Source organism: Chiloscyllium punctatum, chromosome 40 (genome assembly GCF_047496795.1).
Source record: "Chiloscyllium punctatum isolate Juve2018m chromosome 40, sChiPun1.3, whole genome shotgun sequence".
In the NCBI taxonomy this organism is placed as follows: domain Eukaryota; kingdom Metazoa; phylum Chordata; class Chondrichthyes; order Orectolobiformes; family Hemiscylliidae; genus Chiloscyllium; species Chiloscyllium punctatum.
Genome location: NC_092778.1, coordinates 11,765,714 through 11,792,060, shown reverse-complemented (window position 1 = coordinate 11,792,060; position 26,347 = coordinate 11,765,714). Strand labels below are relative to the sequence as shown.

The 26,347-nt window shown below is 39.9% G+C and overlaps 1 protein-coding gene across 3 annotated transcripts in view; it reads right to left on the bottom strand.

The window, feature by feature from the left end:
- Positions 1–26,347, bottom strand: part of sdk1a (sidekick cell adhesion molecule 1a) — a 903,166-nt gene that overhangs the window by 56,660 nt on the left and 820,159 nt on the right. For 2 of the 3 annotated variants that reach the window (XM_072559292.1, XM_072559293.1), the window contains 5 exons: positions 20,834–20,969; positions 9,146–9,202; positions 7,352–7,453; positions 7,137–7,252; positions 1,542–1,728 (listed from right to left, as the gene is read on the bottom strand). In XM_072559292.1, coding sequence (XP_072415393.1) covers positions 1,542–1,728; positions 7,137–7,252; positions 7,352–7,453; positions 9,146–9,202; positions 20,834–20,969 — 598 coding nt within the window. The remainder of the gene's footprint in view (positions 1–1,541; positions 1,729–7,136; positions 7,253–7,351; positions 7,454–9,145; positions 9,203–20,833; positions 20,970–26,347) is intronic. The other variant, XM_072559294.1, reaches the window with a different exon arrangement.

The window sequence follows — 26,347 nt, the reverse complement described above, 5'->3', positions numbered from 1 at the left end:
ACCCTAATGAACTTGAAGTAATTTTGTTCTATAATAATACTTCCAAAAATTGTATTTCACTGTTTACGACCTAGAAAAAGAAAAACAATCATGGGAAGTAGTTATGGATTATCTGTGTGTTAGGTTAATTTAATGCTACATCAGTATGAGCATTAAAAACAGCATAATATAAAATAATCAAGATATAGATTTGAGGCTTTATATTAATTCTGTTGTGATCTCTATATTAATGTATTATGTCCATTAATTTCTATACAAGTGTTGTTTTCTGTGTTGGCAGGAGATAGCATAAAGGAATAGATTCACTAATGGTTTAATAAAGAGGCTTCAGTGTGATACTGCAGAAAGGTACGGTATTTCTAAAAGTGGCTGCATAGAGTTGATTGTATGTAATATTTCCTTTTGTTCCGAAGACAACACGTTACATGGTACATTGAAATATTACAGTCATGGGTTATAGAGGTCTGCAGTATAGAAAAAAACTTTTTTCTCTTCCAATCAAAAACAACTGACTAACTGTTCTAATCCCATTTGCCAGCATAGCAAGTGTACATCTAAATACTTCTTAAATGTTATCAGGTTTCTGCCTCTACCATCCTTACAGCTAGTGAATTCCAGATGCCCACAAATAATAAACTGGTCAAGAAACAGCTGCTATGTTTGCTTGTGTATTTACCTCACAAAGATGCTGTTAATACTAAACCAATCACAATGACAGTATTATTAGGGAAATGAGGGGCTTGGCTTTCTAAGGCGTGGCAATCTCTCAGATTTCTACTTTACTTCTGTTCAATGTCATAAAAACTCCACTTTTCTGACAGGAGATTCCGATAATGGCTCCTTCAGAAATGCAGAGCCGCCAACCTTCTATCCCAACAGTTCCCACATAGCACAGAACTGTTCAGGGAAAGCAAGCAATGCTCCCTTTTTCACAGCAGTCAGGTGCGCTATTCTGAAGTCCAGAATCAGAGTCAATTTGACCAGGTAGAATGCCAAAGTGAAAGGTGGCATGGTAAGTGACTGAGTGTTCAGGGAAGTCAAGGTAGTTGGAAGATATCAGACCCCATAATGGGGGATGTTGGGGCCTGCAAGGTGGGGAGGGGGTTGGGTCCAAGATCTTCCTTTTATCTCTTAATATGACAAGTAGTATCTGGAGTGACCGATTTGCTGGCCCATCTGCAGTCAGAAGCACTGGGGCATCTGGTCAATACTAGTTCTAGTGCAAGCAATTGCTTACTGTTTCTTCTTTTGTACAAACTGAGGGATCCAGCCAAATCTTACATGCATATTGATGTAGTTTCCCAATCATATGTTATAGATTCCCCCCAGATAAACAACTCTGAAACTATGAGGACAGTTATTGACCTGTATTGAAATATATTGCACAAATGTCAGGGGCAGAAAGAACATTCCCAATAGTTTCAAAATATATTTATTGCATGACTGTTAGGATATCATAATGATTTCTGTAATAATTATATTTTCATAAGAGATTATTGCATAGCTTTGACTGATGTACAAACAGTAAACTTTTCTCTTACCAGCCTGATGTGTCCTTCCCTCAACTGGTTCACTCCCGGGTCCATCTCCAGCAGCATTGAATGCTGACACACTAATCACATAAACTGTATAGCTGGTTAAGTTTTTTAAGCGGACAATGTTCTCTGGGAGAAAGAGGATCTTCATTTTTTGAGTTTCGTTCTGCTTCTGAAGCTGCCAATAGTGGATCTGTAATTGAATTATTCACTGTTTTGAAACCAAATTAACAATTGTAAGATCTGGAGATAAGATGGGCGAAAGAAAAAGAAATTCACTTGTATATGTAATAGCCATAAAATATCATTAGCTCAAGTGTTAAGTTGACTCAAGTGCTCATCCTAAATCACCATTATCAGAATGGATTCCTTTTCTGCAGTCCATCTCCAAAGGTGCTGGTTATGAACAGCTGATTGCCTATTCTCCCTGAGTCAGCCTAGACAAGTGACAGCAGGCTGTTCATTCACAAAGGCAGTGGCTGATCCTTTAGAGAAGCACAAGGATCTACAGCACAGAAAAAGGCCCTTCAGTCCATTGAGTCTGTGCCAATCAAAAACACCCAATTATTCTAATCCTATTTTCCAGAACTTGGCCTTAAGCTGTGTATGCCTTGGCATTGCCAAATGTATTCTGAAATATTTCTAAAATGTTATGAGAATTTGTGCCTCTGCCATCCTTACAGGCAGTGAGTTCAAGATTTCCACCTGGGAATTTCTAGGTGGGAATGTTGTTCCTGCTATCCCCTTTAAATCTTCTGCCCATTGCCTTAAATCTATGTCCCTTGGGCGTTGATCCAGCTAGAAGGGGAAAAGTTTCTTCCTGTACCCTGTCTACGTCCATCATAATTTTATACATCTCAATTATGTACTCCCTCAGTTTCCTTAGTCTTTGAGATGAGGAGATATTACTTCTTTTAAAAGGGAAGAATCTGTGCAATTCACTCCTTCTGAATGTGGTGGATGCTCGGACCTTGAGCAAACTTAAGGGAGAGATAAAGTTTTAAGTGGTAGTGGGTTGAAGGCTTATGGAGAGCGAGCAGGGAAGTGGACTTGTGATTATGTCAATGGTTTGAGGGATGAATTGCCTGCGCCTTCTTCTTATATTCTCTGTTCCAAAGAAAACATCCCAGGATATCAATCTCTCTTCATAACTAATACTCTCCAGCCCAGGCAACAGCTTAGTAAATCGCCTCTGCACCCTCTCTTGTGTTATCATATCCCTCCTGTAATGTGGATTCCAGAACTGCACACTACTACCGAGCTGTGACTTAACTAGTATTTTATACAGAACCAGCCTAACCTCACTGCTCTTAAGTTCTATGCCTCAGCAAATAAAGACAAGTATCCCATATGCCTTCGTAACCACCTTATCTACTTGTCCCAGTACAGAAGGGATCACTAGACATGCATACCCGGGTCCCTCTGATCTTCAGTGTTTCCCAGGGTTTTATCAATCACCATGTATCTTGTATGTCTTACCCAAGTGTATCACCTCACACTTATCCAGATTGAACTTCATTTGCCACTGATCAGCCCATCTGATCAACCTAGTCCTTCCTGTAATCTAAGGCTATCGTCCTCACTATACACCACCCTACCGGCTTCCATATCATCCACAAACTCAATTATTAACTCTCCTACATTTGAGTCTAAATTGTTTTTACATCATAAACATTAAGGACCGATCCCTGTGGAACCCCACTAGACGTAGGCTTCCAGTCATCAAACAACCAACTCCCATTCCTAGACTTGATGGTACAGAGAACACCGAACGGAGAATTCACCACAAAGGTTTACAGGAAAGCCACACACACAGACCAAGTCCTAAACTATGAAAGCAACCACCCCAACACACACAAACGAAGTTGCATCAAGACACTATTCAAAAGGGCCACAACACACTGCAGCACACCAGAACTGCAAAAAGAGGAAGAGGAACACCTATACAAGGTTTTCGCCAAAAACGGATACCCTCGCAATTTCATCAACAGGTGCCTAAGGGAAAGACAACGGAACGAGGACATGCTGCAACACATAGGACTAGCCACACTACCATACACCAAGAGCATTTCCGAACTGACAGCCAGACTACTGTGACCACTAGGACTCATAACAGCACACAAACCTACAGCCACTCTCAGACAACAACTCACCAGAACGAAGGACCCGATACCCAACATGAGCAAAACCAATGTAGTGTACAAAATTCCATGCAAGGACTGCACAAAACACTACATAGGACAAACAGGAAGACAGCTAACGATCCGTATCCATGAACACCAACTAGCCATGAAACGACACGACCAGCTATCCTTAGTAGCCACACACACAGATGACAAGCAACATAAATTCAACTGGGACAACACTACCATTATAGGGCAAGCCAAAGAGAGAACAGCCAGGGAATCCCTAGAGGCATGGCACTCATCTACAGACTCTATCAACAAACACATCGACCTGGACCCAATATACCGGCCACTACAGCGGACAGCTGGAACTGACAACCGGAAGCGGCAGAGACAGGCCACTATAAATGCTGGAAGAAACAGCACAAAAGCACTTCACAGGAGGCTCCCAAGCACTGAGGATGTCACCTAGACAGGGGACGAAACGTTTGCAAGACAAATTCCCAGCTCGGCGAACAGAACCACAACAACGAGCACCCGAGCTACAAATCTACTCCTAAACTTTGAATCTGAACCTTACCACATTTCTAGTGATGCTGATTTTAATCACTGATAACCCAGCAGACTAAGGCCACTGTGTGTTACTAAATCCATCCTTGTCTGGGATCTACCAAAGCAATGCTGGTCCTGGATAGAACCTACAGCTTTTCTGGTCTGTGTGGCTCATGCATTAACTTCCTTAATTATAAGTGGGAAGCATTTATCCTTATTGGAGTTTTGGAGGGTTCCTAGCCAATCTCTGTCATAGTATGTCAACTCTTCCCTGTGTAGTTAACAGTAAGGTGCATTGCTGACTATAGGGTAATTTATAAATGATGACAAAGTGTTCTAATATGCAGCACTGAAACTGCAGGCAATCTTATTCCTGAAGTCTAGATAATTCATTCATTGCATTTCTTTTGTGTGGCTCTCTCTTACTTTTTATTTTTGCCACTGATTGTGTCAGAATGTCGGTTTGAAGAGGGATGTTCTTATCACTGGTCCCTTATTGATTTGTAAATCCTAACCTGAGCATCGATATTTATCAACGTCAGTAATTTGAGGCCTGTAAAAAATTAAGAGCCTTCAAAACTCTATGATATGGACCCATGCAGGTTATGATGACAAAGATATAGAAATGCCTGATGAAAGTTATTGTAAAGATAGCCCTGGGCCTCATTTCTTGCCATCTATTTCAATAGCATAAAGTCTAAAGTTGAAATATGCTGCAACTGTTAAAATATTTAGAGCATTCATGTTAGTGACTCACTACATAAGAACTCTTTGTAATTTATGTGCATTCCTCCACCTCGAGTTTTATTTTGGACAGATTTTCAAGGAGCAGGTCTCACATCCAGTTACTAGCTATTTTAACTTGCAGAAACTGCTTACCTTTAACTTAAAGTGTTTGAAATGGGTTATCAGGACAGACATATACAATTGATCTTAAAAATGGTCCTTACTGTTTATTATGAAATAAAGCAAAGCACAATAACAAGCACATGCGTTGTTTAAGAAAAACTAGATGCAAATTATTAAAATACTTCAGGAAAAGCAAGGGCACCAATATGACCCCTTGAATTGACTCTTATAGAAATTAATAAAATAATGAGGGATATAGATAGGTTAACTGTAATTGTCTTTTCCCTCGGATGGAGGATTTCAAGACTAGGGGACAGATATTTCAAATTTCAAACAATTACAATAAATGATGAGCAAGGGATGCTGATTTGTTAACTTGAAGGCCAAACAAAAAGATTTAACAGGATTGCCTCTTTTTCATGTGTTTATATTTTTGAAAAGTTTTTTTCTACAGTTGCATTTTCATGAAATAGTCTTAATCAGGCCTTGAGATGTCACGCTCTCCTGCTAACATTCTTAGTTAGCAACTTAAAGTTGTGCACAAATAGTTGAAGAATTTGGATGTAATTCACAACACATGGAAAAGTGGGACTCTAGTGCCATGGAAATAACATTTTGCTATCATGACTTCATTAAAACTGACATCAACTTTGGAATCCATGGACGTGCAGAATAATGCAGAAATCCAGAAGTTGCTGTTAATGATTCGTTGCCCTTCCACAGAGTGTCCTGTTGAGACAATCTCAGAGTACAATCCCAAAATTCAATGAATTCCACTTTCATACTGTTAAATCTCACTGTAAAAGCCCTTCAAATAAGTTGATCCTTGCTGCGTGAGATGTAAATGGATTTGCAACGGTGTACAATCTTCACAATTACTGAATGGCAAATTAATCTATATGATTAAGAATACATTTAAATTTTCTTTTAAAATATATTTTAGTTTCTATCTTAATCCAACTATAATCACTTATTTCACTTTCTGAAAAATTAAGTTAGAAGGGAAGTATGTTCAGAACGTTAACTTCCTTGTTTGCTGTCTATGATACTTTGAGACTGGCAATTTACTGATATCACTTCTGGATAGTTGGAGATGTCTTTGACTTGTTGCCAAATTTGAACTCTAATGGGGAAAGGGGAAATTCATGCCACAGAGATTTACAAATCTTTGTGATCACATTTCTTGAGGTCAGGAGTGATTGCTGTCATTTTCTCAGTGACTCTAAAATCCAGTCCTGACTGTTTATATTTTCAACTGCAATAAGTGCTGAGTAAACAGTGCAACACTGCACGTGTTTTAAAATATAAAAATGAATTACATGTGCAAACATTTTTGCGAACACTTAAAAATAATGAAGAATTCTTTAAGTTGGATAGACGAAAAACTATTAGAATCTAGAGTAACTAACATAACTCAGTAGACAGAAATATTTAAACTGAAACCTCTGGAAACAAATAATCCGATGACTTTGATACACTACAGCTACGGCACTGAATGCAGCATGGGCTAACAGCAGAACTGGATAGTGAAGAAAAGGATGCTTGCTATCGCCTCCAGAAGAAGCATCGTCACCAACAAATAAAATTAATATTGTCCACTGGCTTTATATGGATGAATTTAGCATCCAGCAGGCTCATACAGGCCAATGATGCATTCACCCTTTCACACAAACTGGGCAACTTCTACAAAATCTAAAGTGTCAGAATATTATAAAGTAATACAGAATCTCAGTAGGTCTGGCAGCATCCGTGAGATGCAGAGTTAATGTTGTCAGTTCAGCATGACTCTTCTTTAGAACTAGATCAAAACTTCAGTTCTGAAGAAGTCGTAGTGACTCAAAACATTACCTCAGTTTCACTCCACAGATGTTGCCAGACCTGTTGCGTTTCTCCACCATTTTCTGTGTTTGTTTCAGATTTCTAACATTTCTGCTTTTATTATAAAGTCATTTATCTAAAACAATTCTGGGCTGTAATGGAATATTAGTGGAATATTATCAGCAAACATAACAAAATTTATAAAACTGTAAGTTATTTCTAACTCTAAGAGATCTCACCTAGGTCAACACCTTACCTTATACCCCTGTATTTTGCCATTCTGGGACTCTGCTGGAGGAGGATCCCATGTCACTTCCAATCGAGTTGCTGAGAGAGGATGCAGCTTTACATTCTGAGGACCTTTTGTAGGGACTGGTGGGGAAACAATTCAGAGATTCAGTGATGGTCAAATGAAGCAAATAAAGGGACAAAAAGTGCAAAATGGATCTTTGTTTCCCTCCCTCTGTTTACCTGCTTCTCCAATGTAGACCTCTTTCGGACTGCTGGCAGGACTCTCACCCACTACATTAAATGCTTTCATTAGAATTTCATATCTTGTGTACTTCTTTAAATCTGCAGGGTAAAAGACATGAAATCTGCTGCATATATTTTAAATAAATATAATCATAACATTTTCCTGGTTACACAGTGCTTCGGAGATGGCAAGAAGTAGGAAAGTGAGAAATGTTCTCTCAGAAAAGATGAAGAGCTACCTGATGATCTCTAGTCATGTTGGATTTCTTGTTCTGAAAAGACGCACATGATACTATTCGTTTGCCTGTCTCTTTGAGTTATAACTGAGCAAAGTGAAATTTAGCACTCTTACTACTTCTGGGTACCAATTCTGTGACTCAAACCTAATTAAACACAGTACTAGCCAGTACATCAATGTGTCATCTTCCCTGAGTATTGCTGCAATTTACATTTCTTGCATAATTCGAGAAAATCTGGAATGCTTGCTAAATTGAGACATTGTTGGACCTTGTATTGTTTCCAACTAAACTCACACTAAAATGGTATGTATCTGTAGTAGTCTGTCATGCTCACAAATTTAAAATATATAGATTTATTTGAAAGACTATAGAATTTGCATTTGCACATTAGGTTCTGCAATATGTTAGAGGAATAGAGGAAATTCTGGTACATGTGCTCTTTAAAGTATACCAGATACCAATCCTGGTCATAACATCAGTAAAAGTATAAAAATATAGTGCAGTTGCTTCCCCATACAGGAAGGCAATCTGATGAGAAAGCTGATCAAGGTCAACACACACATAGCGGTGATATATAGAGTAATACTGAACAGAATTTGGTAGACCCCTGCCAAAACCACCCCACTTCACCTGATGTAAATTAGATGCAATGAAAAATCTCTGCTTAATCATGCTAATACAGAAGATGAATAGCAGAAGCACTGACATTGCAAAGTTGACATACCATATATTGTAACTACACAGTTAACCCCCACAAAGAGATTATATAAACACAGGGCATGACTAGAGAATAGTTTAAAGTGGGAGACACACTGTTACCAGTTGAAAGCATTATTTTTGACAGATTACATTTAACACATCTTTTTCTTTTGATTTTAATCTTTACTACCCAGTTAAATGATCTATACAGAAAAATGATCACATTTCAATAAATTCCAAATCTATTAAATCATGTTTTAGCAAGTTTTTTTTAAACAGAGCCAGATGGTTAATAGGAATCAGGCACCTGGCTTATTGCATAGACAGATTTTTTACAAATCTGATAGCTGGCAAAATCTGAGGAGAGAAAAAAAGGAGGACAGGATACATATTTCAGTACAATAGCATGACTGGACAGTGAACTTTATTATCTTGCCTGAGGAAATGCTCTGAGATACTGTTTCTTTCAAAGCAAAATCAAATTAAGTTATTTGTGAGTGACAGTGACAGGGAAAGGAGAGTCATAAAGGGATCAGTGTACAGAGAGATAGAACATCAAGCAGACAAAAGAAATTATAATTACTTATTTACAGCAAGAATATTTGTTGAAGTCACTTGAAGTGGTTAGACCTTACCTGTACCTAATACACTTTTCACACCGTAGACAATTTAGCAAAGTGACACATTACTTTCGAGCAATATGATAGAGTACTTACTTCAAAACAGGAGATGGCACAGCCAAACCTTTGACTAAATCCAAGTGTTCCTAAATACTTGTAAAACCTGAGCTATATAAAGAAATATGATCTTGTAAATGAATATTAAGGTGAGGAAAGTGTGTGTCTACACTTACGTGTTAGCTCGAACTCTGTTACTGTGGAGCTGTTCACTGTCTTGAAGCTACTCTCAGCTATGTGAGGTAAGCAAAGCAAAATAAGTTAGAGTTTAGATGATTAGTATCTGCAACGCTAACTAATAATGAGGAGAGTAAGGGTTCAATTAACAACACAAAAAAGTGACAAAGGTTTCCTGTAAAATATATTTTTGAAATTTAAAAATCCAGTTCAGAACAGAGCTAGCAACACCAGGAAAACGTCATAATGACATCTATGATGAGCAAGTTAGACAGATAACAGAACAATTTAAACATGTGAAGTGGAGTTTACTTTTCTGTGTATCACAAGTAAAAATTGGCCATGTTTTCAAATTAACATCATACCCAATGCATGACATCTGATGCTGTTAATTAATATTGCTCTTTATACAAGGCATTTTTGAAACTAATAATTAATGCCTTTACTATTTTTAATAAAAACACCCCAATCACCTGAAAATACTTTTGTTAAGTCAGACAAATTTAAAACAAGGAGGCCACTTCAGTCCATCGTGCCAGTGTTATTTTGAGATCAACAATTAGAATTATCTATTCCAAATATATTCCTGCTCTTCCCATACAACCTATATTTTTCTTTAGCTGTTATGCTTCTCCTAAATACTGTAATTGAATTAACCACAATAGCTACTTATGGTAAAATATTGCAGATTTAAATAACGCACTGAATTAAGCATTTTCCTTGAAATCTCTTTAGGTTGATTTTTGAAAGCACTCCTGATGAATCCTACTATCAATCAATGATGATTAGAAACAGCCTAATAGAGTGGTAAAGGGCACATGAAATTTATCTAGTTTTAACCTTAAATTTATATCATGTAACAATTTGTCGACAGTGCAAGTATTAAGAAGTGCTTTAACTATTTACCCTTTCAAACCTTCTCATTATTTTCAACATTTTTATTAGGTCTTCCTTAACCTTCTATGTTTTAGTGAAACACCTTGAGCCTTCCAGGACAATCAATGTAACTAAATTCTCTCTCTTAAGTCTAGTCCAGTAAATCAGTCACGTATTTTCAAATTTGGATTTGTTTCCTAGAAAGGCGTGCCTGGAATTGTACAGTGTATTGAACTTAATATCTTGTAGACTTTTAACATCACCTTTTTGTTTCAGTAATCAACACCCATGTATAACATATAATAAATGCAAAAAATGTAGAATTCAAGATGCCTTTTTTTATGTATTTATCCAAATCTAATCCCTTTTTTCAGATCAGTGCATGCTACCATTGAGATAGTTCCACTCCTTACCAAGGATTTTGGCATTTATGATCTTATTTTTCTCCTTTATCTCATTGTACCACCTCATTACAAAATTGCAGAAGTTTTACACTGTAGACGAGGCCATTCGGCCCACCACGTCAGCATCAGCTCTTCAAATGAGCATCTTTATCAGCTGCCAATTTCCTACTTCTTCTCAAATACTCTTGTATATTATTTCTATCCAAATAATCATCCAAAATCTTCTTTGATACCTCAATTAAACCTGTCTTCACTAAACGTCAAGGCACTGCATACCACATCTAACTACTCACTGAGTGAAAACATTTTTTCTCACATCCCATATGCTCATCACTTTTTTAATGTATATTTATTGAAAAATATTTACTCTTTTACAAAAAAAGACAAGTTAGAAAAGTACAAAAATACAGAAAAGTAGAAATAATATCACATTATATGAATATTAACAATAAACTACCTACTACTCTTCAAGATACAATCATCTCATATTTACTTAACTCAAATTAAAATAAACTCAAATTAAATGAAATAGTATTACATTAAATTACAATCCAATTACATTAAGTTACATTACTCCACCCACCGCATCTCCAACGAAGCTCCCGTCCACGGGAACAACAGTTATTATACCCGTACTTACTAGGCCTCTTCTCCCCAGGAGCCCCCGGATCACTACATCCGGCCCTCATGGCTATATAAAGGCGCTAATCAGTACCGCTGATAGATCCATGTCCATGTAATTTAGAAAGGGCTGCCAGGTCTTATAAAATTACTCTGTTCTACAATGCACCACACTTCAGATAATCTTGGGGACGTGCTCCATCACAAGTGCGCCACCCCGCAAGACCTGGAGGTTTTTCTAATATCTATTTCATGAGAATGTTCTTCCTCATAGTGTGTAAGAATGTTAAATAACCCCTTCCCGTGCTCACCCAGAGAGGGCAGATTTGGTAGTCCCGGTGGGCGGCACGGTGGTTCAGTGGTTAACACTGCTGCCACACAGTTCCAGGGTCCCAGGTTCGATTCTAGCCTCGGGCGACTGTCTGTGTGGAGTTTGCACATTCTCCCCGTGTCTGCGTGGGTTTCCTCCGGGTGCTCTGATTCCCTCCCACAGCTGAAAAGATGTGCAGGTCAGGCGAATTGGCCATGCTAAATTACCCATAGTGTTAGGTGCATTAGTCAGAGGGAGGTGGGTCTGGGGGGGGTTGCTCTCCGGAGGGTTGGTGTGGACTTGTTGGGTCGAGGGGCCTGGTTCCACACTGTAGAGAATCTAATCTAAATGAGGGGATACCAGATCCTCCTTAACTTCAATTCACAGAATCTTCTCCAGCTCATTCATTATGGCATCCCAGTATCTATGAATCTTGTAGTAGGCCTAAAAGCAATGTGTAAAGGTGCCTATGCTGATTTTACGTTTGGGACATTTCAGGTAAAATTCTTTCTTAAGCTTTGCTAACTTCACTGGTGCCATATGGGGCCCTGTGGAAGATCTTCAATTGCATCGCTTGTGCTTTATTGCATATTGAAATTTCTTTACATTCCCCCATATATCCTCCTATGTTTCCGATGAGATTTCTTTACCGAACATCTGATTCCAGATCCCAGATCCCATAGTGTCTCTCCCAAGGCACTCCCTCTCTGCAGATGATATATGGTACTAACTGAGAGAGCATCACCACATCGGAGCACTCTCCTCTCTGTGTCTGACTTGTAGGGCTGGGCCAAGAGCATGGTCTTCTTCTGTGTATAATCCCTAACCTGAAAGTATTGGAAAAGGTCCCGATTAGGAATCCCGTATTTCTGACTTAATTGGTTGAAAGACACACTCCCTTGAATAAATCTCCCAAACAACAGATTCCCTTAATCTCCCATGCTCTAAAGCCGGAATCCATTGACCCCGGTCTGAATCCTGGGGCTCCCACTCATGGGGTGAACGGCAAGGTCTTAAGCAAATTGCCCTCACCCTGCCGCATTATCCTCCATGCTTTCACCGTACTTATGATAATCGGGATCTCTCACTGCTCAGCCACACATCTCATCTTGTCCATAAACAGTAAGTTTATGAGGGGATAGCTTGCCTGTGAGGCCTCAACATCAAGCCATATCGACCTTGAGTCCTTACGCACCCATTCACCCACATATGACAACAAGGCACCTATCTCTTCAGATTTGGGAGATCCTAAAATTTATTCGGGAACCTTGTCTGGACCGAGTGCCTTACCACCTTGGAGCTACCTTACTGCCTCTTGCATCTACCGTACTGTCGGAGGTGCATTTAAAAGAGAAGCCTGACCTGCGTCCAGGTTGCAAAAAAGGATTCCATTCTTGCTACTCCATCCCACAGCCCTTTGACCGATATAACTCTGCATAAAATCTGGCATTAATCTTTTTCAGCTTGCGGATGATATTGCCAGTTCTCTCCTTAATAGACAGAATGGACTGCGGACCACTTTTACAGGTAAGCCAGGTATCTACCTGGCTTATCCTCATAGTTGAGCAGCCTTTGCTTTGCAAAGGGGTCCCCTCTCTTCACCACTTTGTGAGCGCCGAGTCCGGAGCAGCCCGGAGAGCCGTGATCCGTTGTGGTCTTGTATAATATGTTGACTCAGCTGCCTTCAGATGGGCCTCAAGCATCCATTACTGTTCTCCTCTCTACCTCGTTCTCATTGTTGAGTATGAAATAATCAGACCCCTTAAATACGTCTTGGTGGTCTCCCAAAGCACCAATGGATTACTGGCCTGATTATGTCCCAAAAAGCCCTGAACTCCCTTGTGATGTACTGTACAAAGTTGCCATCTCTCAACAGAAACGGATCCATGTGCCAGTGTCATGTGTCTATTCCACTATCCTTAGCCTTAACATCCAAATACACAGCCACATGGTCTGAAGTAGTTATGCTCCCAACCCTGCAGGCCAACACCAAGTTCAAACAAACCAATGGAACAAAGAACATATCAATTCTTGTGTAGCACTTGTACAGATGGGAGTAAAAGGTAAAATCCCTCCCATTCAGGTGGAGACACCTGCACACATCCATTAGCCCCAACTTCTTACTCAAGTCCACTAATTGTCTAGACTGCAGGGGTGTACTTGACAGAACCCGTGGCATCCTGTCTACCTCAGGTCCATGAGACGATTAAAGTCTCCTCCTATGGCAAACTTAGAGACCGCGTCATCTAAAATTTTGAGAGGATGAGCTGGCGGACAGTAAACGTTCAGGATGCCATACTCTTCTCAGTGTATCAGAACCTTGAGAATGACAAATCGTCAATACTCATCCTTGACCTGATCTATCACCTAAAATGGGAGGTTCCTTTGTACCAGTGTGGCCACTCCTCTGCTTTTGTAATTGAAGGAGGAGAAGTATACCTTACCTTACTGTATATGCCCCCTGCTGTAACTTCAGATGTTCCCGATGGGTTAAATGTGTCTCTTGCAGCAGAGCGATGTCAACCCTTTCCATCTTAAAATTTGAGAGCACCTTTTTCCTTTTAATGGGGAATGGCTCCCCTTTATATTCCAGGTTCACCATCTGAACAGATCGCTAGCCATGACCGCACACTACAGCCCGCAGTCCCCCAAGAGGAAGGAGCCCATTCAACATGCGGCGAGTGGAAAAGAAAGCTTTATCAAATCTAAAGACTATTGCTACAAACACTATTAAAACTAAGAAACTAACCACTACTCCTAATTTGAACAAATAAACAAAAAAACTACAAATCTCCAGCGATCACACCCCTCACCCATAGAGGGCATTCACACTCAATATTACAGCCATCCTGGCTCCTTCCAGTTAAGACTGCGCTCCAAACCCAGGCAATGGAAAAAAGAATGTTATTTACACTCCTACAAGTTAACAATGGATGCCCTCCCCTCCCCCTCCACACCTCAACCCCATACTTCTTTACACCAAAGAAGTAACCACCCCTCACCCAGAAAAATAGAACAGTAAAATAATAGATAACTGCCAAACAGATACAACATAAAACAAGCCAGATTTTACACCAAAGCAATACTAAGCCTATAAGGCCCAAGACCATGAAAGGGAAAAGAGTAAAGAAAGAGAAGATAATAAAAATTATGCCATCGTCTGCACACATCTTTTCCTCTTTCCGCCTCGGTACAAGTCTATTATTTCAGCGAGTCCACAAATTCTTCTGCTTTTTCCGCTGAGTCGAAGTTATAGACTGATCCCCCATAATTAAAGCGTAGTACTGTGGGGTACCTCAGAGAATATTGAATATTAAGTCTCTTAATTTTTTCTTAACATTGTCAAAAGTCTTCCTTTTCTTAATTATGGCCCCAGAAAAGTCTTGAAAAACATTATCCTCGAACCTTTATAATCCAGAGCCTGTGGATCTCTTCCCAGTCTTCTAGACGCTTCTACAATTAAGTGCTTTTCTTTATAGAGCTGGAGTCGCACTAGGACTGAGCGCGGGCACTGATCTGACCCGGACCTGTGCATCACAATCCAGTGGGCCTGCTCCACACTCACCCAACCCGGCTCGAACTCCAGCCCCAGCAACTCTGGAAGCCACCTCTCAAGAAACTCAGCCAGGTTCTTGCCCTCCTCCTGCTCCGGAGGACCCATGACACGTAAGCTTTTTCTTTGACCTCGATTTTCGAGGTTGTCAACTAGTTCCAGCTAGGCCCGTACTTGGCCTTCCAAGGTTTGGATCCGCCCCTCAGAGTTCTCCATCACCGTCTCCAAGGCCGCTGCCCTTTGCTTAACTGCTTCCACACACCGATCCAACGCCCAGATATCGTGCTCATGCTTTGTCAGCATGGCAGTAATTGGTTCCAGCGCTGTTTTGATTTTTTCACAGAGTTTTACAAATTCCGTGAGTAGGAGCTCCTGCTCCACTGAGCTTAACGGCGCTGCCACAGGAGTCGAAGCAGCAGCTGCGGGTGTGCCCGACACAGTATGGGAGTGCACTGCCCTGCTGCACGCCCCTAGCTCCCTTTCTTTTATATGTCTTCATCTTGACTCCAGAGCCTCCAAATCCTAATTTAAAGGGTTGTAGGTGCTCTTCCTGCTTTGTACTAAAAGTTGTCCTCAGGGGTGCCTAATGGGAGTGGGGGTAGGGGGGGCGGAGGTAGGAGCCCACTTTGCCTCCTTGCCTGGGGTAAGTCACAGAGCCCAACACAGCAGACTTTTCAGACTGCTGCATCTTGAATCTCTTGCAAATCACTTTAAATCTGACCCTTGTTTCTTTATTCCTTAATGAGTGGGAACAGTTTTTCCCGATTTAGTCTCTGAAGTCCACTCATGACTTTGAAAACCTCTATCAGATCTTGTCTTAGCCTTCTTCTCTGTAACGGGAGCAGTCCCAATTCCCTCAATCTATCTTAATGACTGAAGTTTCTATTCCTAGAACTACTCTTGTAAATTGCTTCTGCACATTTTCCAAATCATTCACAATACTGTGACACCCACAACTGTACATAATACACCAGCTAATGTCTAACTGGTGTCTGATACAAGTCTCTTTGTAGCCATCATACAATTATTTTTGCCATTTTCTTCCTCTTGAATGTGTCTTAAAGTTACTGACCAGAGGTTGAGGATAAAATTAAATACCAGGATCATACAGCATACAGTTATAGCATAACTGACAGAACGTTGGTATTTGGTACAGCAAGAATTCAGAAAACAGAATTTTATCATTTATTTACAGGAACACTGAATATATATCTGGAGTACTGTGTATTGTCTGCCTACTTAAGAAGGATGTAAATGCTTAGCTTACAGTTCAAAGATGGCATTGCTGGCTGCCTGGCCAGCATTTATTGGTCATCAAGAAGGTGGTGGTGAGCTGCCTTCTTGAACCACTGCAGTTCATTTGGTAGATCCACAATGTCCTTAGAGAAGGAATTCCAAGATTTTGACCTGATGACAGTGAAGGAAAGGTGGTATATTTCCAAGTCAGGATTGTGAGTGGTTTGGAGGGCAATTTGCAGCTGGTGGTGATCCCATGTATTTGCTGTCTTTGTCTTTCTAGATGGAAGTGGCAGTGGGTTTGGAAGGTACTGTTGAAGGACTTGGAATTTTTAAAATACATCTTGTGGATAGTATACACTTCTGCTACTGAGACTCGATCGCAGAGGAGGTGGATGCTTGGTGATGTGGTGCCAAACAAGTGGGCTACATTGTGCTGGATGGTGTCAAGCTTCTCGAGTGTTGTTGGAGCTGTGCCCATCCAAGAAAGTGGGGAAGATTCCATCACATTTCTGGCTTATGCCTTATAGATGGTGAACAAGTTTTGAGGAGTCAGGAGCTGAGTTATTCATTGTGGAATTTTAAGTCTCTGACCAACTTTTGTTGTTACTATATTTATATAACAAGTCCAGTTGAGTTTCTGGTCAATGAAAACTCCCAGGCTGTTGATGGTGGAGGAATGACTGATGGTAACATCATTGAATGTCAAGGGGGCGGTGATGCGATTGTCTTTTATTGAAGATCGTCATTGCCTGGCATTTGTACGGCATGAATGTTACTAGCTACTTGTCAGTCCAAGCCTGGATATTGTCCAAATCCTGCTGTATTTGAACACAGACTGCTTCAGTATCTGAGTCGTCGCGAATGATGCTTAAACAGTGTGCAATTATTGGCAAATCGTTCCACTTCTGACTTTACGATGGAGGAAGGTCACTGATGAAGCAACTGTAGTTGATTGGGCCTGGGACACTACCCTGAAGAAATCCTGCAGAAATGTCCTGGAGATGAGATGACTGATCTCCAAAAACCACGACCATTTTTGTGTGTGCCAGTTATGACTCCAACCAGCAAAAAATTGCCTCTGATTCCAATCAATTCCAGTTTTGCCAGGGCTCCTTGATGCTATACTTGATCAAATGCGGGGCCTTGGTTTCAAGGACTGTCACTCTCACCTCACCTCACCTCGGGAATTCAGTTCTTTTGTCCATGTTTGGACAAAGGATGTAACGAGTGGCCCTGGCGGAACCCAAACTGGGAGTCAGTGAGTACGGTTGTTGCTAAAAAAGATGTTGCGTGAAGGCATTGTTGATGACACCTTCCATTACTTATGATTGGAAATTCAGTTTCAAAGTATAAGATCACCAACTTAAGAGAGAGATATGGAGAATTCCTGTGTCACCTAGTTTCTAAATCCTTCAGCATAGTAAAAAGAATACACCTGGATCAAGTTTCTCAATCCTTTTCATGACCCTAGAAAACTTTATTAGATTGCCTGAAAGCCTCTTTTCATATATTTTAACACCAAAACAGGTAACCTGGAAAATGCTGAACACAGAGTGAGTTATTCAGGTCACATCTGTCATCACATTTTTTTTTCATCAACAGCATAAATGATGACATGGGGCGTATTCAAAGTGGAATATGCATTCACATCTACTATGTAAGCTAAGTAACTATGTGAGCAGAGACCAGTGTGTTCGGGGAGATATTTTTGCTGAATGCTGATTTGAGATTTTGCTTTGCTTTAGATGTGAAAATGAAGCAGTCCAGGAAGCAGTATGAAAATTAAATCTCCTAATCAGGCCAGCATGTTACACAGATCTTTTTCAGATCAATTTCAATTGGGCATCTCACATCCAAAACACATTCCTGAACAGAGAATTTAATTTGGCTCTATTGCTGATGTTGTTCTGAAACAGATTCCCAAATGTAATCAAACTACCAGGCAGTTAAACACATTCAGGAGATTTTCCTGATGAAGTCCTGCTCTCTTTGTCAAAGTCCTAATTTTAATCTCCTCCTCTGAGCAAGTCAGAATGTTGCTGGAAGCTAGTGGATTCTTGTTTAGATTTTCCGTTTGAATGCTCCAATTACTGCTGTATTAATGTTGTGCAGAGAAGTTGTTGCAGCTCTCCCTCCAGGTGCAATAACAGGTCAAATGATTTTTGCTTTCCTTTTTAAAATAAGATTCATTGTGGAACTAACAGGAGCGAAAACTGCCCTATCACCAAATACCATTGACCATTCCTTGGGTTCTCAGTTTCCTGTTTTGCAATACCCTAGTTCTACATGCTAAGGGTGGGTCTGTTGCCATTTCTTTCTGTTTTTCAGCTGAACGCTGCCCTGCATTGAAATCAGGATAACTGAAATGGCTGCACCTCTGATCTGCGCTCCATCTATGTTTGCTTGTACTTTTCTCACAGTGTTGAAATTACAAGTTCAGTGACAGGAACCTTGTGGTCGCAAATGAACATCATTCAAATGCATGCACTAACTCAACATTCTGTGCTGTGACTATTAACTTGACAAATGTAAGCTAACATTATCCTGTTCACTTCGTACTTCGGATTAAGACCCTTGCAGTGAAAACATTAAATTCAGAATGTCTGTGTTTTGGTGCATGCTGCAAAGAGACACGGCAATCTAGCTAGTGCAACACATTGGGGAGACAGGAAAAGAAAACACACAAGTTATATTAACAAGGGCTGACCAACAGAATTAGATGCTAGAATCATTTTTGACCAATATCTTGAAAAGCATTTAATATTTCATTGCTGCTTTCAAACTGAAATCTTAAAAGTGCCAAAGGGCACTGATTTTGCATTTCTGCATTGAAAAAGAATATACTTATTTCGCTAAAGATGCATAATTTATAAGTGAGAGCGTAAATGAAGAGAAATTCATGGACTCTTCCTGTGGTGCAATAATAAATATGTCTTGGGTTTAATACTACAATTTCTAAATTTTTGTTTCATTATTTCTCCCACTTAGTCATTTCCAGTAAGTACCCTTTCACACTGTTTCATTTTAATGCTGGTACCCGGGCTTGCAATCTTATTGAGTGTTGTGAGATTTGTTTAACATTGTTTCATGTTATTCTGTGGTAGCTACGAGACCTATTTGGTCCCATTTTGGAGCGGTCTCTCCCCTTTTCCAACTCTCTAATGTGCAGTCTCTTCCTGACCCCAACTCGCCCTCTCTATTGCTTTTCTCTCTTGAACCTGCATTCCTGCTCATGATCTAAATCCAATCCAAAGCTGGATATCTGGGGCTGTGATAGTGTGACTCCCAGCTGGGCAAAATCACATGCTGATCATCAGCATGTCTTTTAGCATAGGGAAGTTAGAAAAAAGATGTGTTTTTTCCCTTTTCCCTGAACTACTACATAAAGTAGCTGAATTGTGGACTTTGCTTTATGACACTGCTAGTTCTCTATAAATGGGAGCACTTACAGCAACAAATGCACTCACAGAAAAAAGTCACAAGGTTAAAACTTTGCAAGTGTTATGCTTATTTTTTAAGCGTAAAAAGAAGCCCAAGCCTAGAATTCATTAGTGGGACAATGTGCGTCTAGATTCAGATACCTAAAATTTAGCATTCTGGGTGAGTACTTAAAACAATTGTTATACCCTGTAAAAACATATAATACTTACTAAATGACCTCAATGCAGAATGAGTTGGCAATATGTGGGGAAGAAAATGATCCTCTCTCTCTCTCACACAATTCTTTAGCACAACTGTACCTCACCTTAAAAAAGACCATCAATGTCAGATAATTTAATAAAAGAGGTTTTGTTTAAGAGCCCCAATTCAGAGTGATGAGGAGCAGCAGATCTTCTACAACTGTACAGGAATTGCAATCCCTCAGCCCCTACAACCTGCTAGAGTTATTTAAAGGTTGTTCCTGGTGAACCAGATGTTTTATAGTTGATTATCTTGCTCAGGGGAGCTGCCTGTAGAGCACAACTTATTGCAATAGCTCAGGCTATTTATGTTAATGATGCCCGAAGACACTGCAGGCTGATCCTTTATTCCTCTTCTGAGACGGAATGCATATTGGGAGGTTATAATGTAGGTCCATGAAGTTAATTCACATTTGCCTAATATTGTTCTCTATCATTAAATGCATTGAGGTATTTTCAGTTGTTTTGGATGTGACACACATAAAAATATGATACTACATTAAGATGTAGAATACATCACTATCTGAACCATGAATTATGGCAGAGGAATAAAAGTGAAGTTGACCATTTTCATAAAAATGCTGTGTAAACAGCCTCAGTGTAGCTATAAATCCATGATTAATTTATTCAAATTCTGACTAAAAACACCTGCGAGGCAGCAATTAACAAGAAATACTTCTCATTTAAAGGAAGGTCATAGTCTTCTCCAATCAACACAAGTGTTAGATCTGTCAAGTCAGAAAAGTATATATCACTGAACCGTGAATGGTGAATTCCAGAATTGATATGATAATGATGCTATATGTTTACATATAAGCAATATTTGCATTTTTATTGTTTTTATCAAAAGTGACACTATTAAGTTAGACACACAGTCTAAACTAAGCAGTCAGCCTTTAAAGTCCTGCAGACACATGAATTAAAACAACAAAAGACTTGAACAAAATATTTTTGAATTAATTCAATGCTGTCCACAGATCTGTCTGTCATCAGTTGTTACTTACGAGCTAACTCGGTCTGCAGTGAAGAAGGATCCCCAGTGGACTGGATGTTGAATCGTGGCATATCCTCATACACAAGCTCCCTGTAGTAAATCCGAAATCCCAACAATATGCCGTTTAAACCTTCTTCCTCTGGTGACTAGGAAGAAAGAAATTGTAGAAATTATTCTCGATGTGTTTCCATGTTATCACGTTGATTTGCCTGGTTCACGATGTGCTTTATTTCTGCCTTATTAATACATTTATTTGCCTCTATTGCCAATAAATTAATCTACCCCTCAAATTGATTACTATGTAAATAAAATAACTGAAGGAGCATTAACCATACAAATGGAAACTACTTAACCCCAGGTAACAAAAAATAGATGATTCAATGTGGGGCAGTGAATGGTATCACCACAGTGGCCTGAAATACCATAAAAAAACGAGCAGAAAAGTCACCTGTGATTGTAAGCATAGGATCAAAGGTTGATTGCAGTACAGGAGGAGGCCATTTAGTTCCTCATTATCTGTGCTGGCTGTCTGCAAGAGTAACTCATCAAGATTCAAACTCACTCCTTTTCCCCTGAGCTCTGCAATTTCTTTCTCTTGAGAAAATTGTACAATTCTCCTTTGAAAGCTTTGATTGAGTATTTTTCATTCACAATCTCGGGCAGTTCAGATTCAAACCCTCGGTTATGAGAGAAAAGATTTTCCTCATGTTGTCACCAATTCTTTTGTCAGTCACCTTAAACTGGTGTTCTCTGGTTCTCAATCCTTACACCAATGGAAGCATCCAGACATTTTTAAAATCATTTTGAGCAAATCTATCAGACCTGGAACCATTCTTTTCTGCACTATCTCCTCATATCTTCTCATTCTTCGTTAACAATAGCACCCAGAGCAGACACAATACTTCAGGTTTATCACGAGTGACCAATATTTCCTTGCTTTTGAATTCTGTATCCCTATTTATAAAGTCCAACAGCCTGTATGTGAACCACACACTAAATCTGCTCTGCCACCTGTCCCAAAACTAGTAGAAAGATCCTCCCCACGTCTGACCTTTCCAGGCCTCTCGGTATTCTGTAAGATTCAATGAGATCCCCCACATCCTTTTAAAGTCCATCAAGTACACCCAGAGCCCTCAACCGCTTTTCATATGACAAGCTCTTCAACCTGGGATCCTTCTTGTAAACTGTGTCTGGACACCCTCCAAAGGCAGCACATCCTTTCTTAGATACGAAGCCCAAAACTGCTCACAATAATCCAAATGTGCTCTGACCAGTGCTTTGTATTGCCTAAGCAAAATATCCCTGCTCTTGTATTTTGAAATGAATGCTAATATTGCATTAGCTTTCCTAATTACCAAATGAACCTCTATGCTAATCGTAACAGAATCCTGAACTAAGACTCCTAAGTCCCTTTTTATTTCAGATTTCCAAAGCCTTTCCCCATTAGAAAACATTCTACACCTCTATTCTTCCGACCAAAGTACATAACTTCACAATTTCCCACATTATACTCCATCTTCCACTTCTTTGCCCACTTTCCCAGCCTGTCCAAGTTTTTCTGCAGCCACCCTACCTCAACAGTACTTGTTTCTCCACCTATCTTTGTGTCATCACCAAACTTAGCAACAATGTCCTCAGTTCTTTTGTTCATATTGTTAAAGAAGAATGTGAATAGTTGTGGTTCCAAAACTGACCCCTGCAGAACTTCACTAGTCACTGTCTGCCATCCTGAAAAAGACTCCTTCATTTACAATCCCAGCCTTCTGCCAGTCAGCCAATTCTCTATTAATTTCAGTATCTTGCTCTGAACACCATCGGCTCTTATTTATTTAGCAGCCTGCTGTGTGGCACCTTGTCAAAGGACTTCTGGAAATCCAAATAGATCATGCTCACTGACTCTCTTTTGTTTAACTTACTTGTGATCTCCTCAAAGAATTCTAACAGATTTGTCACGTATGATCTCCCCTTGATGAAACTGTGCTGACCTAGCCCTATTTTACCATGAACTTCTAAGTACTCTGCATTCACATCTTAAATACTGGTCTCTAACATCTTTCCAATGACCAAGGTCAGGCTAAATCCTTTATACTTTCCCATCTTTTGCCCCTCACCCTGCTTAAACAGGGGTGTAAACATTAGCTATTTTCCAATCCTCTGGGACTCTCCCTGACTCCAGTGAATCCGAAAGATTACCACCAATACCTCCACAATCTCCTCAGTTAACTTCTTCAGAACTCTGCGGTGTAGTCCATCTTTTCTGGGTCATTTATTCCCCTTCAGACTTTTCACATTCTCCCTAGTCATGACGACTACACTCAACTCTGCCCTGTCTCTCTTTAAGTTGTGATATGCTCCTTGTGTTTTCCACTGCGAAGATGGATGCAAAGTACCAATTCAGTTCACACGCCATATCTTTGTTCCCTATTACCACTTCTCCAGCAGTTCACTGTCCACTCTTGCTTCTACCTTACATTTTATATATCTTAAGAAACTCTTGCAATCATCTTTTATATATTACTAGCTAGCTAAACTTCATATCTCAACTTCTCCTTCCCTTTACTTTTTTAGTTGTTCTCTGCTGGTTTTTAAAAGGCTTTTCAATCCTCTGGCTTCCAGTTAATCTTCACATTGTATGATAATTCTTTTGCTTTTATGCTATCCCAACTTTCCTTGTCAGCTATGGTTGCCTTCTTCTCCCCTTAGTACGTTTCTTCTTCCTTCAGCTATCAGGCACCTTGTCCTTAGTCACAGGCATCACACTCACTCTTGAGGTTCTGGCATACTACTGATGCTTTTCAACATAAAGATGGATGCAAAGATGACCCTATGATGGAGGGAAGCCCCTGAGGAACTTTTGCAGTGATGTCTTGGAGCTGAGATGATTGACCTCCAACAGCCAAAAGCATCTGCAGCCACCGTGACTTTGCCTCTCACCCCCAACTACTGGTTATGCCAGACCAAATGAATGTAACTTAAACATGAGATGGAAGAAGGTGAATGTTCCAAGGAAGGTGTTGGCTTTCTCCCTTTTGAATCTCAAGAGCAAATTACTGTGCCAATAGAGCATCCCATTCACTTAGTGCTAATAAAATACTTATTCACTGCACACACAGAAATGTTTCCAACTGGCAACAAACAAACACTAAAAAACCACCTAATCCAATATGATGATTTTTGTTCAATGCGATTGATTTATAGCCATCAGTTACCATAAATTTAATTAGCCAAGTTGCTGTGATTTTTTTAATCACAGCTTTAATAGGCGAATGTAGGTAATAGTCATAATTTATAAACTGTTTAACTCAACCAAAAAGCAGGAGAACAGCTTGTGCAATTTAATGGCTGGGTTGTTTTCAGTTTATAAGAGAACCTTGTGTATGCAATAAAGTGTGCAATCTGAGTGTGATGCATGCAACTGAGCTTTTTGGATTTGTTTTTGATTCACTGGATGAAATGTTATGGAAACAATATTCAATAGCACACAAAATTAGGCATCAGCATTGCGGTGTGAATAAGCCCCCACCAAATGAATGCAACAAAGGCAACACACCAACTTTGTGTGGTCTTTTGTTTTAAATGATATCAGTGCCATACCATTTTTGATTGTACAACTATTTGGCTAGACATGACCAACATTGTGTGTGGCTAGTGTCGTACTATCACTTTAACAGTTGGAAATTGGAGTCCTTTAAAAACTGAGTTTTAGTAATACTTTCCTAGCATTAGATTTAATTTTACAGCTATCCCAGCAGTAACTAACTTGCCAAAATTCTAGTGTAGGAAAACAAAAGGAAAGAAGTATGAGAAACAGAGGTCACAATGCACATTGAACTAGCTTCAACAGTTTAGCCAGTGCCAAATGTACTCTATTACCAGTCTGTTGTTTTCAAAACTAAGCGTTGCTCTTCCAAACAAAAGATGGGAAAGTAAATAAACCCCCAAATAAAGGTGAGCAAGGCAATGACTGTCATCAGATAGCATGCGTGGCTTTCCCATGGCCATTGGTGAAAACGGTTCAGATAACTGATTGACAGATAAAACAACCTGCCCCTAGAAATATGGTAGAACAATAAGTGCTCAGGGCAGAAGGGAGCTCTCATTGGTGAATTCTCACCAGGTAGTCATTAGAGAGCTGTTTTCTCAGATGGAAAGTGGAAGAGGACCCAGGGAAGAATTCCCTATCCTCTTGCTTGAGAGCAGGATGCTGCCCCCATAACTTTAATAAGACTAACACATGCAGTGCCAACAGCATGTCACTATTGTACGCTTTATCGAATTAATCAATTTACGAAAATAAAAAGCTAATGGAATAGGTAAAAAAAAGCTAAAGAGTAAAAATGATTGCCAATAAGAATGCAATGTCCGCAGTGTAGACACACTGGATATTGAAGTTGAGACAGAACATGAAACAGATTTCCTCCCTGATTTAGCTAAATTCAAGACATGCCAAATACAAATCCATGAACAAACACCAGTGGGATTGCTACTTCACAAGATAAGGCAGGTAACCTTGGGAACATAGCTGAGAGTGCTCCTTTCACTGCTGCATTTCTCTGTATTGTGACAAAGACAGTGTGTATTGTCACCCAGGAGCCAGAAGAGGGCCTCTTAACAAGCTACATCCAGGTGAGCCAAGTACGAGGATGTTATCACATGATCAGAGGCCACTGCCACTCTAGATCCAAGACAAAAGGATGCGTCTTCATAAGAGCAAATAACATAGGAGCTGAAATTAGGCTATTCAGCCAAGCGAGTCTGCTCTACCATTCAATCGTGGCTGAGACATTTCTCAACCCCATTCTATTGTCTTCTCCCTGTAACCCTTAATCCCTTGACAATCAAGAACCTATTTCAGTCTTAAATAGACTCAATTATCTGGCCTCCACAGTCTTCTGTGGCAATGAATTTCATAGATTCATCACTCTCTGGCTGAAGAAATATCTCCTTATCTCTGTTCTAAAAGGTCCTCCCTTTATTCTAAGGCTGTGCCCTTGGGTCTGAGTTTCACCTACCAATGGAAACATCTTCCCTTCATCTACTCTGTCCAGGCCATTCAGTATTCTGTAAGTTTCAAATAGCTTCTCCCTTATCCTTCTAAACTCCATTGAGTATAGACCCAGAGTTTTCAAATGTTCCTCACATGTTCAGCTTTTCATTCCTGGAACATTCTTGTGAACCTCCTCTGAACACGGTCCAGGGCCAGTACATTCTTCCCGAGATATGGTTTCACAACTATGCACAATACTCCAATTGTGATCTGACCAGAGCCTTATAGAGCCTCAGAAGTATATCCCTGCTTTTATATTCAAGTCCTCCCAAAATAAACACCATCATTGCATTTGCCTTTCTGACTCAACCTTCAAATTTACCTCAAGAGAATCCTGGACTAGAACTCCCAAGTCTCTTTGCACTTCAGACTTCTGAATTTTCTCCCCGTTTAGAAATTAGTCCATGCCTCTATTCTTCCTACCAAAGTGCATGACCTCACACTTTCCCACGTTGTACTTCAACTGCCATTTCTTTG